This window comes from Schistocerca piceifrons, chromosome 2 (genome assembly GCF_021461385.2).
Source record: "Schistocerca piceifrons isolate TAMUIC-IGC-003096 chromosome 2, iqSchPice1.1, whole genome shotgun sequence".
Lineage (NCBI taxonomy): Eukaryota > Metazoa > Arthropoda > Insecta > Orthoptera > Acrididae > Schistocerca > Schistocerca piceifrons.
This window is the reverse complement of record NC_060139.1, coordinates 315796419-315812986: the sequence shown is the minus strand read 5'-3', so window position 1 is coordinate 315812986 and position 16568 is coordinate 315796419. Positions and strand designations below refer to the sequence as shown.

The following is a 16568-nucleotide window of genomic DNA, read 5'->3' as shown; positions in this document are numbered from 1 at the left end:
GACACTTAAAGTGGTAAAGGAGTTTTGCTATTTGGGGGGCAAAATAGCTGATGATGGTCGAAGTAGAGAGGATATAAAATGTAGACTAGCAATGGCAAGGAAAGCATTTCTGAAGAAGAGAAATTTGTTAACATCGAGTATAGCTTTAAGTGTCAGGAAGTCGTTTCTGAAAGTATTTGTATGGAGTGTAGCCATGTATGAAAGTGAAACATAGACGACAAATAGTTTGGACAAGAAGAGAATAGAAGCTTTCGGAATGTGGTGCTACAGAAGAATGCTGAAGATTAGATGGGTAGATCACATAACTAATGAGAAAGTATTGAATAGCATTGGGGAGAAGAGAAATTTGTGGCACAACTTGACTAGAAGAAGGGCTCGGTTGGTAGGACATGTTCTGAGGCATCAAGGGATCACCAATTAACTTTTGGAGGGCAGCGTGGAGGGTAAAAATCGTAGAGGGAGACCAAGAGATGAGTACACCAAACAGATTCAGAAGGATGTAGGTTGCAGTAGGTACTGGGAGATGAAGAAGCTTGCACAGGATAGAGTAGCATGGAGAGCTGCATCAAACCAGTCTCAGGACTGAAGACCACAACTACTTTATGAGCGTTTTTCTCGATACAATATTTTTCAGCGTGCGAAGCACTCTAGAGTCTCGACAGGTTAACCGATTCGTTTGATTTTTTTAAAACTGAAAGATAGTTAAATTTAAGGGGCATTAGGGAGAGCTTCTTTTGATCCGAATTTTAAATACTCTTTTAAAAACAATGAGATTTTCACTCTGCAACGGAGTGTGCGCTGATATCAAACTTCCTGGCAGATTAAAACTGTGTGCCGGACCGAGACTCGAACTCGGGACCTTTGCCTTTCGCCGGTCAAATACTCTACCGACTTTTTTTTTTTTAATCTCATTCTGTTCGCTTTTGTTCGTTGTATCTGCTCTGGGCGGACATAGTAAGACATCCGTTTAGGTTCGTTGTTGATCGATTAACTCAGTTATTTTATTACAGAGGGCAGCTAACCCTCTGACCGAACACGCTGAGCTACCGTGCCGGCGGTGATCTACCGACTATGCTACCCAAGCACGACTCACGACCCATCGTCACAGGAGACGACGTACTGGCAGAATTGAAGCTGTGAGGACGGGTCGTGAGTCGTGCTTGGGTAGCTCAGTCGGTAGAGCACTTTCCCGCAAAAGGCAAAGGTCCCGAGTTCGAGTCTCGGTCCGGCACTCAGTTCTAATCTCCCACGAAGTTTCACTCTTTTAAAAACTTTTGAACTGATAATAACATGCCAAACCATTGACGTGTTTTAAAAATAGGTGCTTTTTTCCGAGGAATTTTTCAAAACCCCATCTTGATCATCCCCAAGTTTCGTTCTGATTTAAGAATTTTCTATTTTTATGGGTATCGGAAATGGCCATGAGTCTGTATAAGGTTTCGCGCAAACCAGGACGCGCCACGAGGAGCATACTTTGTCGAGGGCTGCAGCCACCTAATTGTTCTGAAATAAAAAACGTTTTCCGTACACGAATGTATGTACAGGGTGTTTCAAAAATGACCGGTATATTTGAAACGGCAATAAAAACTAAACGAGCAGCGATAGAAATACACCGTTTGTTGCAATATGCTTGGGACAACAGTACATTTTCAGGCAGACAAACTTTCGAAATTACAGTAGTTACAATTTTCAACAACAGATGGCGCTGCAAGTGATGTGAAAGATATAGAAGACAACGCAGTCTGTGGGTGCGCCATTCTGTACGTCGTCTTTCTGCTGTAAGCATGTGCTGTTCACAACGTGCAAGTGTGCTGTAGACAACATGGTTTATTCCTTAGAACAGAGGATTTTTCTGGTGTTGGAATTCCACCGCCTAGAACACAGTGTTGTTGCAACAAGACGAAGTGTTCAGCGGAGGTATAATGTAACCAAAGGACCGAAAGCGATACAATAAAGGATCTGTTTGAAAAATTTCAACGGACTGGGAACGTGACAGATGAACGTGCTGGAAAGGTAGGGCGACCGCGTACGGCAACCACAGAGGGCAACGCGCAGCTAGTGCAGCAGGTGATCCAACAGCGGCCTCGGGTTTCCGTTCGCCATGTTGCAGCTGCGGTCCAAATGACGCTAACGTCCACGTATCGTCTCATGCGCCAGGGTTTACACCTCTATCCATACAAAATTCAAACGCGGCAACCCCTCAGCGCCGCTACCATTGCTGCACGAGAGACATTCGCTAACGATATAGTGCACAGGATTGATGACGGCGATATGCATCTGGGCAGCATTTGGTTTACTGACGAAGCTTATTTTTACCTGGACGGCTTCGTCAATAAACAGAACTGGCGCATATGGCGAACCAAAAAGCCCCATGTTGCAGTCCCATCGTCCCTGCATCCTCAAAAAGTACTGGTCTGGGCCGCCATTTCTTCCAAAGGAATCATTGGCCCATTTTTCTATCTGGACATTCTTCGTGAATTTGTGGCGGTACAAACTGCCTTAGACGACTCTGCGAACACCTCGTGGTTTATGGAAGATGGTGCCCGGCCACATCGCACGGCCGACGTCTTTAATTTCCTGAATGAATATTTCGATGATCGTGTGATTGCCTTAGGCTATCCGAAACATACAGGAGGCGGCGTGGATTGGCCTCCCTATTCGCCAGACATGAACCCCTGTGACTTCTTTCTGTGGGGACACTTGAAAGACCAGGTGTACCGCCAGAATCCAGAAACAATTGAACAGCTGAAGCAGTACATCTCATCTGCATGTGAAGCCATTCCGCCAGACACGTTGTCAAAGGTTTCGAGTAATTTCATTCAGAGACTACGCCATATTATTGCTACGCATTGTGGATATGTGGAAAATATCGTACTATAGAGTTTCCCAGACCGCAGCGCCATCTGTTGTTGAAAATTGTAACTACTGTAATTTCGAAAGTTTGTCTGCCTGAAAATGTACTGTTGTCCCAAGCATATTGCAACAAACGGTGTATTTCTATCGCTGCTCGTTTAGTTTTTATTGCCGTTTCAAATATACCGGTCATTTTTGAAACACCCTGTATTAATAAGGTGGTAAAACCACGATCGTAATAAAAACTATCCTTGTGTGAAAAAATTCTGAACTTGATCCTTTTTTCGTGCCTCTCGACCAGAATCTCCTTTTAAGAGGCTATGCCTTCTGGAAGGCAATGCTCGAAAACATTCCATAGCGCCACTGGAAAACCTCTAACGTTGTTATAGAAAAGTAGAATGGTCATCGCATGTAAGCGCGTCATCGCTTTAGCCTGCTTCCTTCCAACTTCGCGAGCCTCGCGCGAGAGAGTGTTTCGTGCCGGATTTTAGGCGACGTGATCTTAAATAGGCGCTCTCCGGGCAGTCCCACGCTGTCGGGGATCAGACGCACCCTCTGTTCCTGGAACCCTCACTAAGACCTGTCGCTCTAGTGGCGGTAAAAGAGTGACTTGTGCCAATTACGAACTGTTCCATCCTGCGTTGTGTAGTCTCCACCGAAACGAAAATCGAAGAACTTGGTGGTAACGATGACCGATGGAGCCCCTTCGCTGCCTAACAATAGCAACCGTTTAGTTTATCCAACAGGCAATTAATGATAGAGAAGAAACTTTTAAGGGTGATATCAATAAATTCTCTTTAAGCATTAAAACGCTTACTCAGCAGCAGACACACCGCTGGCTGTAGCGAGTTCATATCTTTGAAAAGGGCGACAGAAAACGTTCAGATGAACTGAAGGAGGGTTCACTTGTACCAATCTGCAAGCTAATGCAGTGAGGCATTATAAAAAAAAATCCAGTTAAGTGCGAGTAGTACTCGCTCACGGAAGATTCCGTACACACTTGATTGTATATATAGGTGGTTCATCAATCCCGGAAATTGTCAATTTCGACGGATTTTGCTTGTTACCGGAATATATATTGGCAAAATATCAAAATATACTACATAAATGGCCGTAACATTTGATCCCATTGACTTTGAAGGTTAAAGTTTTACACGGCCAAGGGATCATAGACCTCAGAATGTGACGTATTTCAACTTGATACGTCGACGGTTTCCTGAGAAAAAGGGTTCGTAACAGACTCACTGACAGGCGGTCAGGTAATAAATGATGAGAAAATATTTTTGTGTGATATTATTACGAATTAACCATTTTCGATTTTTTTCCTTTACTTGTATTTGTACTCTTTCATCCTGCCAAATTTCATGACAGTAGCTGAACGGGAAGTAACCTGTGGGTTTTAATGAGTGAATTACGTGTATCAAAATATGTGACATAAATGCCCGTATCTTTCGACTGCACTGAAATAAAAGCCTAAATTTTTTATACGGCCAAGGGACCATAGGCCTTACTATGTGACTTAAATTTCAACTTGGCACATCTACCCGTCCCTGAGAGAAAGGGTTCTTAACAGGTAGACAGACAGACAGACAACAAAGTGATCGTAGAAGGCTTCCGTTTTTACCGACTGAGCTACTCCTCCGGAACAGGCCATGAAGGCTCAACGATACCGATAGGCCGCCGTGTCATCCTCAGCCCATGGGCGTCATTGGATGCGGATGTGGAGGGGTATGTGGTCAGCACACCGCTCTCGCGACCGTATCTCAGTATCCGAGACCGGAGGGGCTACTTCCCAATCAAATAGCTCCTCAGTTTGCCACCCAAGGGATGAGTGCACCCCGCTTGCCAACAGCACTAGGAAGACCGGATGGTCACCCATCCAAGCGCTAGCTCAGCCTGACAGCGCTCAACTTCGGTGATCTGACGGGACCTGGTGTTACCACTGCGGCAAGGACGTTGGCGACTGAGCTACGGAACACTAAAAGGCTGGTAGTTATACAGAGGATATACGATCTGGTATGTGAGTTACTTCCATGTCGAGATCATTACTTATTAATATGTTTTAACATCTCATCAGTGTGGGGGAGCAATTTAAGCATAAACATACTTTCGCTACCAGTACGTCACTGACATGAAGATTACTGCAGTTCAGGGCGTTGCAATCACACAAGTGAGCAATCACCCTTGCGTCCTAAGGCCACCACCACTTTGTGTATCCACACCTTCTTCGGTTCCATACATCGACGCTTTCTCACCAATGCTCTGTTGCCATGAAACTGAACTGTCCCCTACCGACTTCGAAACGTACATACTGGTATGTTTGTTTCAACGGTCTTGTAAATTCGCCTTTAATATGAGACTACTAGCAAAGCGTGGAACTGGCAATAATTTGTACAGTATTTATTTATATTGCACATCGATTATCTGTACATCACTGACCATTCAGATGTCAATAAAAAGTAAGATCCTGCCGCTTCAATAACCAGACGTTGCAGGTTATCTATGGCAGCATATTTCACTCAAGCACTCAAGTCCTTAATACTATAAATGTACATCATGTAATGTTATACGTAATGGTTACAGGGTATTGAATGAATAATATAAATATGGCTACACTTCAGAAAGTAATGAACAGCGAAAGAAACTAGTCTCAACTATTGCCGTACATTCTTTGTTAGAGATCAATTTTCGGGATTGATGAGACTTTGGTAGCACTTTCTGTTACTCAGCTCTTCCGCAATATTGAGAACGTGTTGGTGGTGGATCTGTGATGCAGCTGTTTGATACATTATTGCATCATTGGCATGGCCTCTCTGTTCTTTTTTCCCGTAGCTTGGCTGTGGACAACGTAAGCCAAGGCGACGAGAACACCCTGGCTTTCGATTTTGGAAGTCACCTCTCGTGGTCTTACGCCAGTAGCCCAAGGATCAGCGACAGGTTTTTGATACTATACAGAAGCCCCTTTTTATTTCATTGCACTATATTATCTCCCATAAACCCTACTGTTGTGTGTGATTTTGGTACTTTAACTACAAATTTTGATTCCACGCAGTCTCTTTCTTTGTGTTACTGCATATCGTCTGCCCCCTGTAGGATAATGGTTCCTACGTATATTTAGAAAAATCGTTTTATGCATCTTCTGTTATATTTTAGTTGCAAGATGGATTGTAAGTATCTTCTTAGTGCACAGATCCCCTTTCTTTACGGCTAAATAAAAGGCTGTTTATTTGGTTTCCAGATGAGCTTCGCATCTTTTACTTCCGAAGTAGCTTTATTGGTGATTTCATATGCTCCTTTTCTTACATGTACTGTGATAGATATATGTTTGATTGTTCTACACAGCACAGATGTGCTATTCTTCACATTTGCATCCACATTCCACATTTCAGAGTTACACTTCGCAGTTTCGGCACTGTGGATTTGAAAGAGTAAATACACGTTCTAAAAACACGCTAACGAAAATGCGAAGTGTATGTGCGAAATGTACATGTAGTTGCCATGAACAGGACATCCTGAACTATATGGAAGAATCAAACAGTTCCATCGAAGTAAAAATATGATAAGGAACACATTAAATCGTCATTCAGGATAATTCGAAAAAGAAAACAAACGCGTATGCAAACCAGACAGCTTTTTATTTAGTCGCATAGTCGTAATTTGTACCCTAAGAAGATGCTAGAATAATGTTGGTTCTCGCTCTAATATTTTATGTCTCCCTCAGTCTTACACGATTCTTGTGAATAGCTGTGGTGTTCTTAACTTTATCTCCTTTTGTAATATTCATACCTCACCGTATGGTATAAGACTGTAATAAATTTTATCTTCCGACTATTAGTTAACTCTGATATTATTTGTACAGTATGTATCCATTTCAGTATCACTCCACTTTCTGGAAACGATCATATCAGGTGCGCTTTTAGTAACACATGTTATTCGATGTGTACGGAAAGTTCCGTTGATTAGAATTTTTCATTTGGTGAAATTTATAGTGTAAAGGCTATTTTTATGTCTTCTTTTAACCAAAATAGTTTCAAATTATGAAAATCTTACGAGCATAAGTCATTTAATAATGTGGGTTCACTTTATTTCGTTGCCCTGCTGGAGCATTATATAGGCTGTTGTATACATTCAGTTCCTTATTGAAAACCGATTATTATTTTTTTTTCTTTTTAGTTCGAGCATCACCCTGTTCAGATTTTCACCATACCACAAAGAGCTTCAAAAGACTCAAATAAAAATGTGACCATTCTGACTGCTCTTGTTTGTATACGCTCAACTAACCTAGTTCGATTTCATGTGAATATCAATCGCGTTACCAAGAATTCAGCATAAAGTGAAGAAACAACTTCTAACCAATACCTGTCGTAGAACAAACTGCAGTTTTTCAGTAGCATTAAAGTTAACCAGTCACGAGACTTACCACATTATCATCGGTTTACTAAGTCTGATTCTTGGAACTAGAAAAAAAATGTATTTAACAGAATTCTGATACATGTATTATTCTGTTGGACAGTAGATGAGATATAGAATTTACGGTTTGTAGCTATAACTGCAAACACAAGCTTATAAATACAAGAAGTCATTGTATAAAAGCGCGAAAAATACGAACAAAAAATGATTAGTTTTTCTTAAATAGGGAACATGGTGTCAGCAAACCCATTTACAGAGAGGGGGATTATAAATATGTCAGCAAAGTCGTGTACAGTTAGCAGTATCACTTTATTTCATTCAGTTGTAAATTACTTTGATGAGGCCGTATTATACATTTATTTCCATACCATTACATAACAGTACAATTACATTACATAACAATACATTTTAATTACAAGCGAAGAATATTGTGAAATTGTACATAACACTGGGGTAACAACTTATTATTTCGTACAGCACAACAGATAATTCATCAAGCTTCATATAATACACATTCCCTAAATCATCATTTTCTGATGTATACTTTGAGTTGTGTATCTACTTGTAAATGTAATACTTTTCTGCCAAAACTATTAGCTTATTGAAATTATCCATGCAATTATTTCATGGATTGTCTGGAAAATCCCAATGTTTCGTCCTCGTCTGCGAAATATACCATCAGCGGATCGTATCTTTGATGTGCGAACGAATACTTGTAACGGACCGTTAATGACTGAAGTGAATTTTCGTTACAGAATGCATTCGTACAGAACGGTGACCTATTTTAAACATTTAGTATGTTTTTGTTCCGTGTTTAGTACTTGCAAACGACCTCAGAATGTCGTGTCGTAGGATCAACAACTGCTTATGTTTCGTTTACCGTATCGTGCCATTTATAATAACAGATAATGTTTTCTTCAATTCGTGTTCAACCTGAACAAAAGATGCTTGAAGAAATTACAACTTTTTTCATAAACCTATTACTACGAGAACTACTGCCTAAGCAACCATAATTTCTGCAAAATGTATGGCATGAAAGATTCGAAGTAAAACGTAATGTAATAAAATATCTCTCCACAAACATTTTCAAGAGAATTTGGAGAAAATGGTAGCGTTTCATATTTGAAGACATCTGTCGTACAGAATAATGAAAATCAAAGTAGTCAAATACACAACAAACTGAATGCGTATACTGAAATGAGATTTCCATCTCTTCCTTCAAAGAGACTCAAACTTCGATATCAAATGTTTTGAGTGTCCTAAGACGTTCTTCAAGTTGTCATTTTTATCGCACTTGCAGGAGAAAGAACGAAAATGACAATGTATTCAAAACACATGCAGAAAAACTTTCATTTTTATAATACAAAAAGACAATAGTTATACGTTTTTGGACCATGGGCGAATGGAGTAAGATAATTATTCTTCCGAAGATTTTCGTAAGTGTTGAGAAAATTCTGAAGCTAGTATTTAGATTTGCAAAATTAGTTCACGAAATTAATTCTCACTTCTAAAAATATGCGCATATACCCATTTTTTCGCGTCCTGTAACTACATATACAGTATGAATTTTATGACATCACGATGGTTTATCTTACATACAACACCTACTTACAGTTTAGAACAATTTCGGTTCATAATCATCACTCTGAAATCGATTCTACTGAGCTAGTTTGTTCAAACTTCATCCTTAACGGGATAGTCTCATCCATTCTCTTAATTCTGGTTATTTATTGCTTAGATAACTATTGTACAAAATACTCTCAGTACGGGATACCCAATTTTGACTTTTACAAATTGTAAAGTTGTATATATTGTACATAAGAGTTGGATTTATATATCAAGTACTTGTACTAGGAACCGCGAAGCACCAAAACAGCTTTTCAGTAGTATAATCATGTTCCTTTCTGAAGTAAAAGACTGTTACAATATTTCATTCCATTTTCTTTCATATGGACTTCTATAGTACTACGCAAATTGTATATAAAATATTCCTCAAAGACTAGTACATTCTATATTATTTAACATAACTTCTAGCTTATAAGTTTTTCGTGTTATGAAAAATAGCTTTTTGTTCCATGATCAGTAAATGAAAGTGTGTCGGATATAATACCTAAGACTAGTCTGCAGTATATTCGGCGTCACATTAACATTACATTATAAATGTTATTGTTTAAAATGAAGTGATCAACATACTCCAGAATATTTATTTTTGATAAAATCTTAAGCAATAAAGTCTACAGTGTATTTATCCCTAAGTGTTTCCATATACGAGTGTGATAGAACAGTAAACAGTAAACTTACCTTGTCTGCATTTCATTTTAGTGATATTTCATCGTTAACCCGTAACCTTGACTTGACTGATAATGTGATGATACTAAAAACGATGTGTGCTGCTATTGGATTTAGATCAAATATTTGGAAAAAGACCATGTCCTGTTGCATGAAGAAGACAGTAACTGCCTGCTGGATATCCTCTTACAAAGTAAATCGTTGTCCAATTTCTTAGGGACCGAAAGCGTTATAATCGCACTGGGAGAGAACAGGACTGTTGGGTGGGTGCTCCAATGTCTCCCACTTGAGTTGGTGCATAATGGATGATGAGGCTGGCCTCCCAGAGGGACCGGCTTCTTGGTTAGAATCGCGACCAGCATTGTATTTGGCGCACCATTATATACGCACACCGGAGTCGCGCTACGTTGCATATACGCTGTAGCAACTCAATCAAATCGAAATATTTTGATTGCCACTTATATTATACAGACTCACTTACGCATAATAATTTATTAAAGTTCGAATTCAGATAACATGCATCCATTATCAAATTACCTAAAGGAATATAAATTTAAAGATACTGAAAATAATTTTCAAAACGCACAAGAAATGTACATAAATAACTACACTCACAGAATCCTTGCAAATAAGGATGAAGGTAGTACTTCGTCATAGAGTTTTTAAAACGAGTTGACAGAGGATTTACCATCAATTTTTCACAGTGTTTATTCGTTCCACGCTGCTTCAACGCTATGCTAAAGTTCATCAAACGTATCGGCTGGCGAGTGGCGGCGTGCCAGTTTTTCGATAACTCACGACCAGATGTTTTCTGTTGGTGAGAGGTCTGGTAAATTTTCTGGCTAGAGCAACAGTCAAAAACACTCTGTGTTGAGGCACATCTGGGCAACACAGGCAATTTGCCGCTTGTGTTATCTTGTTGAAAACGTTACGAAGACCTCGAACCACGACATTAACATGTCGAAAATGTAACACAATCTGTCCAGATTAGCAGCTGTGCGACAATGGGACGATCTTGTTGGACACCCAATGGCACCCCTCACCGTCATGAACAGTCCTCTGGCCGTATGACAATCACGAATGCAATCTGGCAACGTTAGTTCTCCTCGAAACCTTCACACGTGGATGAGATCGCCTTGATGCTGTACCCAGAACCAGGACTCATCTGGAAAGACGTCGTGTCCAGTGTTGTAGGGTGCACCAGTGTCGATGTGCTTCCCTCTGCTGCCACATCAAGACAGGCTGCAATTATGGCCCACATGCTGACGGTCCGTGGCCCTCCCTTGGATACCTGTCTTGCTGTAAATAATCCCATTTCCCGAACACGATACAAGAAGTGGGTTTACAACTGAGGCGGCCGAGAATTCTGCTCGCGCGCTGCGCCCTGGCACGAGTGCCATAACAGCCTGACTGCACATTTCCCCGACTGCTATGGCACGCTGTCTGAGCGTAAGGAGGGGGAAACCACGAACACGCCCCATCTAAATGGCAATGTAGTCGCACTGCACATGCATGACTTTGTTTTATATTTCCCATTTCTCAACAAATACATTAAAAAGCTAATTATCAGTATTTAATTATTTTTGGGGCACTGAAGTTATAATATTTATCTGGTAGAACTACTGGCGGTACAGACAGTCGCAGACGATGTCAGATATTCGCTCTCTGGGTGCCACATTATATATTGTTTCATTCTCGAAAAATGGTTTTCACACACATATGTTTATCTAAATGTTCTATCACATTTGCAAGCTCTTTTTGGACACATGGAAACTCTGCCTGAGGTAAACGATCTAGATCTCCTTAACTACTTTAACGTGAAAGGATTTGTAATTAAAACAGGAATTAAACTGCAGATCGACCACTTATATCTGTACATGCAGATCGGTGCCTTGAACTGAAACGGCAAATTGTCTTGAAAACACCTTGAAAATAAATGTAAGATTGTCAGTGTCCACAAACCGCTTAGAAAACTCTCCTTGTAATTCTTTCAAGACCACAATGAATTCTTCAGACCTGACGTATTCTTTAATACCAATGGAGTTAGCTGTGTTTTCTGCCAGAATTTTCCCTACTATAATGTGATTTTCTTTTTAATTTTACCACCATCAAATCAGATTTAATTGGTTTCTCACCTTTCAGTATCTTGCTGCGGTCAGTGAGCAGTCGGCGCTCCTTTTTCCTTCATAAATTGAGCAATATTGTTAAAAAATGGTTCAAATGGCTCTGAGCACTATGGGACTTAACTTCTGGCGTCATCAGTCCCTTAGAACTTAGAACTACTTAAACCTAACTAACCTAAGGACATCACACACATCCATGCCCGAGGCAGGATTCGAACCTGCGACCGTAGCGGTCGCGCAGCTCAAGACTGTAGCGCCTAGAACCGCACGGCCACTCCAGCCGGCGAGCAATGTTGTTGTTTTGGTCTTCAATCAAATGGTTCAAATGGCTCTGAGCACTATGGCAGTTAACATCTGAGGTCATCAGCCCCTAGACTTAGAACCACTTGGAACTACCCAACCTAAGGACATCACACACATCCATGCCCGAGGCAGGATTCGAAGCTGCGACTGTAGCGGTCGCGCGGTTCCAGACTGAAGCGCGTAGAACCGCTCAGCCATACTGGCCGGCGGTCTTCAGTCCAGGGACTGGTTTGATGCAGCTCTCCATGCTACTCTATCCTGTGCAAGCTTCTTCATCTCGAAATACCTACTGCAAACTACGTCCTTCTGAAACTGTTTAGTGTATTCATCTCTTGGTCTCCCACAACGATTTTTACCCTCCACGCTGCCCTCTAGTACTAAACTGGTTATCCATTGATGCCTCAGAACGTGTCCTACCAACCGATTCCTTCTTCTTGTCAAGTTGTGCCACAAACTTCTCTTCTTCCCAATTCTATTCAATACCTCGTCATTAGTTATGTGATCTACCCATCTAATCTTCAGCATTCTTCTGTAGCACCACATTACAAAAGCTTCTATTCTCTTCGTGTCCAAACTACTTATCGTCCACATTTCACTTCCATACATGGCTACACTCCATACAAATACTTTCAGAAACGACTTCCTGACACTTAAATCTATACTCGATGTTAACAAATTTCTCTTCTTCAGAAACTCTTTCCTTGCCATTGCCAGTCTACATTTTATATCCTCTCTACTTCCACCGTCATCAGTTATTTTGCTCCCCAAATAGCAAAACTCCTTTACTACTTTAAGTGTCTCATTTCCTAATCTAATTCCCTCAGCATCGCCCGATTTAATCGACTACATTCCATTATTCTCGTTTTGCTTTTGTTGATGTTCATCTTATATCCTCCTTTCAAGACACTGACCATTCCGTTCAACTGCTCTTCCAGGTCCTTTGCTGTCACTGACAGAATTACAATTCAGCAATAGCGAGTTTTAAATCGAAAAGCCGTTCCAGGCACGCTTCTTTACTTAACCAACGTACTCTTCAGTAATATATGAAGTCTCCATACTCTTTGTTCAGTTCCGTTGGAAAAAGTTGCAACTGACAGTGCAATACTGCAACTTCAGGAATTGTACTGTTCATACCACCTATTTCTTATGGTGCTTCTGCAAATTTAATGCAAAGTGCACAATTTTTTGCTGTTTGCTTGTCAGCTAAATCTTTAAATTATTTCCACATAGTACTGAAATATCATTTCATAGAAAATTTGCAGCACTCATCTATTATTCGATTGCATAATAGTTACTGAGAAGTCTCATCCTTCTAGTCTGTCATTTCCATTCAGTTTTAAAGGCTTCTCACGATACAGCGCTAGACGTCCTCTCTTTGTGCAGAAAGCTGCTGCACCAATGAACGTACTTCATACCACGAATAAATAAAAGTAAACATTGATGAACCATGATCTGCCAAACTGAAAAGATGCGTGCCGACCTAAAATGTCACACCACAATACTAAATGGAATATCGCCCTTTCCGGGTACTTCTGAGAAGGACCGAGCAAAGTCGAGACTGGCCCAGCCTCGACGTTCACGGAGCAAACACATTTGGCTCACGTGCTGTTTGGCACTCCATGGCCTGCCCTGCTCCACGGTTCAGCTCGGCCATGCGGGCAACATGTGTGCCCCCTCTGACACTAGTCTCGCGGGGACGCCAAGATTTTACGGTGCAGAGTATGGTCCTCCTAAATCCGTTAAGTCTATATTCGCATGACATTAACGGGGACCTGATCAGCACGAGCAGCAGTTTTATGCAACAGTAAATCACAATCTCGAATGGTCAGACTGTTGCCACTTTCGAAATCGGAAGCATGCTGGTAGATTTTTCTCTTTCTTGTATACGACATAATATGACCTTCTCACAAGCAAACAACATTCCAGTAAGTTTTCTGAATGATAAATCCACTGTATAATCTCTCCTTACAGACAGTATCTCAACACCTCCCTACCTTGTGCGGTTTCGCTGAAGTGGTGATATCCAAGCATGTGGTACATTCATTCCTATCTGATATTTGTTGCATGCCATCTTCCTCGTGTTATAATTTTAATGGCAGTCAGTAAATATTCTGAGCACTTGCTGCAGATCTGTATTTCCATAGAAAATACGATCCTCATAATTCGTACCGCCCAAGTTGTTTCATGCCGCGTCTGTTGTGTTCGGCCAGCTACAGCGTAGAGGGCAGCCGTGACGATCTGGACAAGATGCTGGACCAGCACCCACTGTCGCCCGTCCAGAACCACAACAGTAGCAACCACTCCAACCATTCCAACCACGCGGGCGACAACCACGAGGAGGTGGAGGCACGAGCGGTGGCCGGGGGCGACGAAGAGGAGGAGGAAGAAGAGGAGGAGGAGTACGAGGAGGAGGACGAGGAGGCGGAGGACGACCGCCCCCCCGCCGCCGGCCACCACGACGCCTCCGCCTCCGGGGAAGATGAGGAAGTGGACCAACAGCACAGCCGCGCTTCCAGTCTCGGCTCCCCCGGCGATGCTAGGTGAGTATTCGTACTTCAGCTCCACCTTCTATTTCGTGTTTATATCGCAACATGTCTTTCATCGTTCTCCGTTCTCTTCGTAACGGCTTCTGTTACGTACGCTCGCAGAACAAAATGTTAGTCAACCGCTTAAAAAAGCACAGGTCGCGTTTCAATGTACAGAAGGTGTAGGACTGGTACCAAGCGTCACGTGACCCTCCACCTTTGACCAAGGCAAGGCAGCACAGTGGTATTGACACTACATGTATGAGGCGTATTTGGAAAGTAACGTCCGATTAGACACGAAATGGTTTGTGAAAATCCGATTGAACTTGACAGAGATGTGTTGGGCAGCGCCTTTAGTGTGCCTGTCCATCGCTTCACGTCGCTGTTTTCAGTTCAGAGCGCAAAGTAATCAGGTAGAAGTGCCTAAAACAACAGTGCCTCCCGCCTGGTGAGAGATTTCGCCTCAAGCTATGCAACCTGCTTAACATATATGTCATGTGTTTCTTTCAATGAAGACGATCCTGCAGCGTTTTCGGTGGGAAGGGTCTGATCACCCCAGATACAATCATTAATTGGTTCCCTTCGCTGTTCATCTTTGCTCTCATGAACCGCTGGCTACAAAGACAACATTTTGGCACAAACAACGAAAGGCATAAAAACGTAGAGAACAAGTGGAAAGCACAGGCGGCTGTTTTCTGTGACGAAGGTGCTGGAACGTTTGTACAACGCCACGACATATGTCTGGGTCGGAGCGGCGACTATTTGGAGAGGTAGCTGGAAGGTGTGGCTATCTGTTGCGTACAACAATTTTTGATTTGCATTGTAGTTACACTACTTGACATTAAAATTGCTACACCACGAACATGACGTGCTACAGACACGAAATTTAACCGATAGGAAGCAGATGCTGTGATATGCAAATGATTAGCTTGTCACAGCATTCACACAAGGTTGGTGCCGGTGGCGACACTTACAACGTGCTCACATGAGGAAAGTTTCCAACCGATTTCTCATACATAAACAGCAGTTGACCGGTGTTGCCTGGTGAAACGTTGTTGTGATGCCTCGTGTAAGGAGGAGAAATGCGTACCATCACGTCTCCGACATTGATGCAGGTCGGATTGTAGCCTACCGCGATTGTGGTTTATCGTATCGCGACATTGCTGCTCGCGTTGGTCGAGATCCAACGACTGTTACCAGAATACGGAATCGGTGGGTTCAGGAGGGTAATACGGAACGCCGTGCTGGATCGAAACGGCCTCGTATCACTAGCAGTCGAGATGACAGGCGTCTTATCCGTATGGCTGTAACGGATCGTGCAGCCATGTCTCGATCCCAGAGTGAACGGATGGGGACGTTTGCAAGACAACAACCATCTGCACGAACAGTTCGACGACGTTTGCAGCAGCATGGACTATCAGCTCGGAGAACATGGCTGCAGTTACCCTTGACGCTGCATCACAGACAGGAGCGCCTACGATAGAGTGCTCAACGGAGAACCTGGGTGCACCAATGTCAAAACGTCATTTTTTCGGATGAATCCAGGCTCTGTTTACAACATCATGATGGTCGCATCCGTGTTATGCGGCGTCACGGTGAACGCACATTGGAAGTGTGTATTCGTCATCGCCATACTGGCGTATCACCCGTCGTGATGGTATAGGGTGCCATTGGTTACACGTCTCGGTCACCTCTTGTTCGCATTGACCGCACTTTGAGCAGTGGACGTTACATTTCAGATGTGTTACGGCCCGTGACTCCACCCTTCATTCGATCCCTGCGAAACCCTACATTTCAGCATGATAATGCACGACCACATGTTGCAGGTCCTGTACCGGCCTTTCTGGATACAGAAAATGTTCGACTGCTGCCCTGGCCAGCACATTCTCCAGATCTCTCACCAATTGAAAACGTCTGGTCAATGGTGGCCGAGCAACTGGCTCGTCACAATAAGCCAGTCACTACTCTTGACGAACTGTGGTATGGTGTTGAAGGTGCATGGGCAGCTGTACCTGTACACACTCTTCAAGCTCTGTTTGAATCAATGCCCAGGCGTATCGAGGCC

The 16568-nt window shown here is 42.3% G+C and overlaps 1 protein-coding gene across 1 annotated transcript in view; it reads left to right on the top strand.

Moving 5' to 3' along the window:
- LOC124775355 overlaps positions 1-16568 on the top strand; it is a 442958-nt gene that overhangs the window by 192646 nt on the left and 233744 nt on the right. The window contains exon 15 of the mRNA XM_047250186.1: positions 14189-14518. Within this exon, the coding sequence (XP_047106142.1) occupies positions 14189-14518 (330 nt within the window). The remainder of the gene's footprint in view (positions 1-14188; positions 14519-16568) is intronic.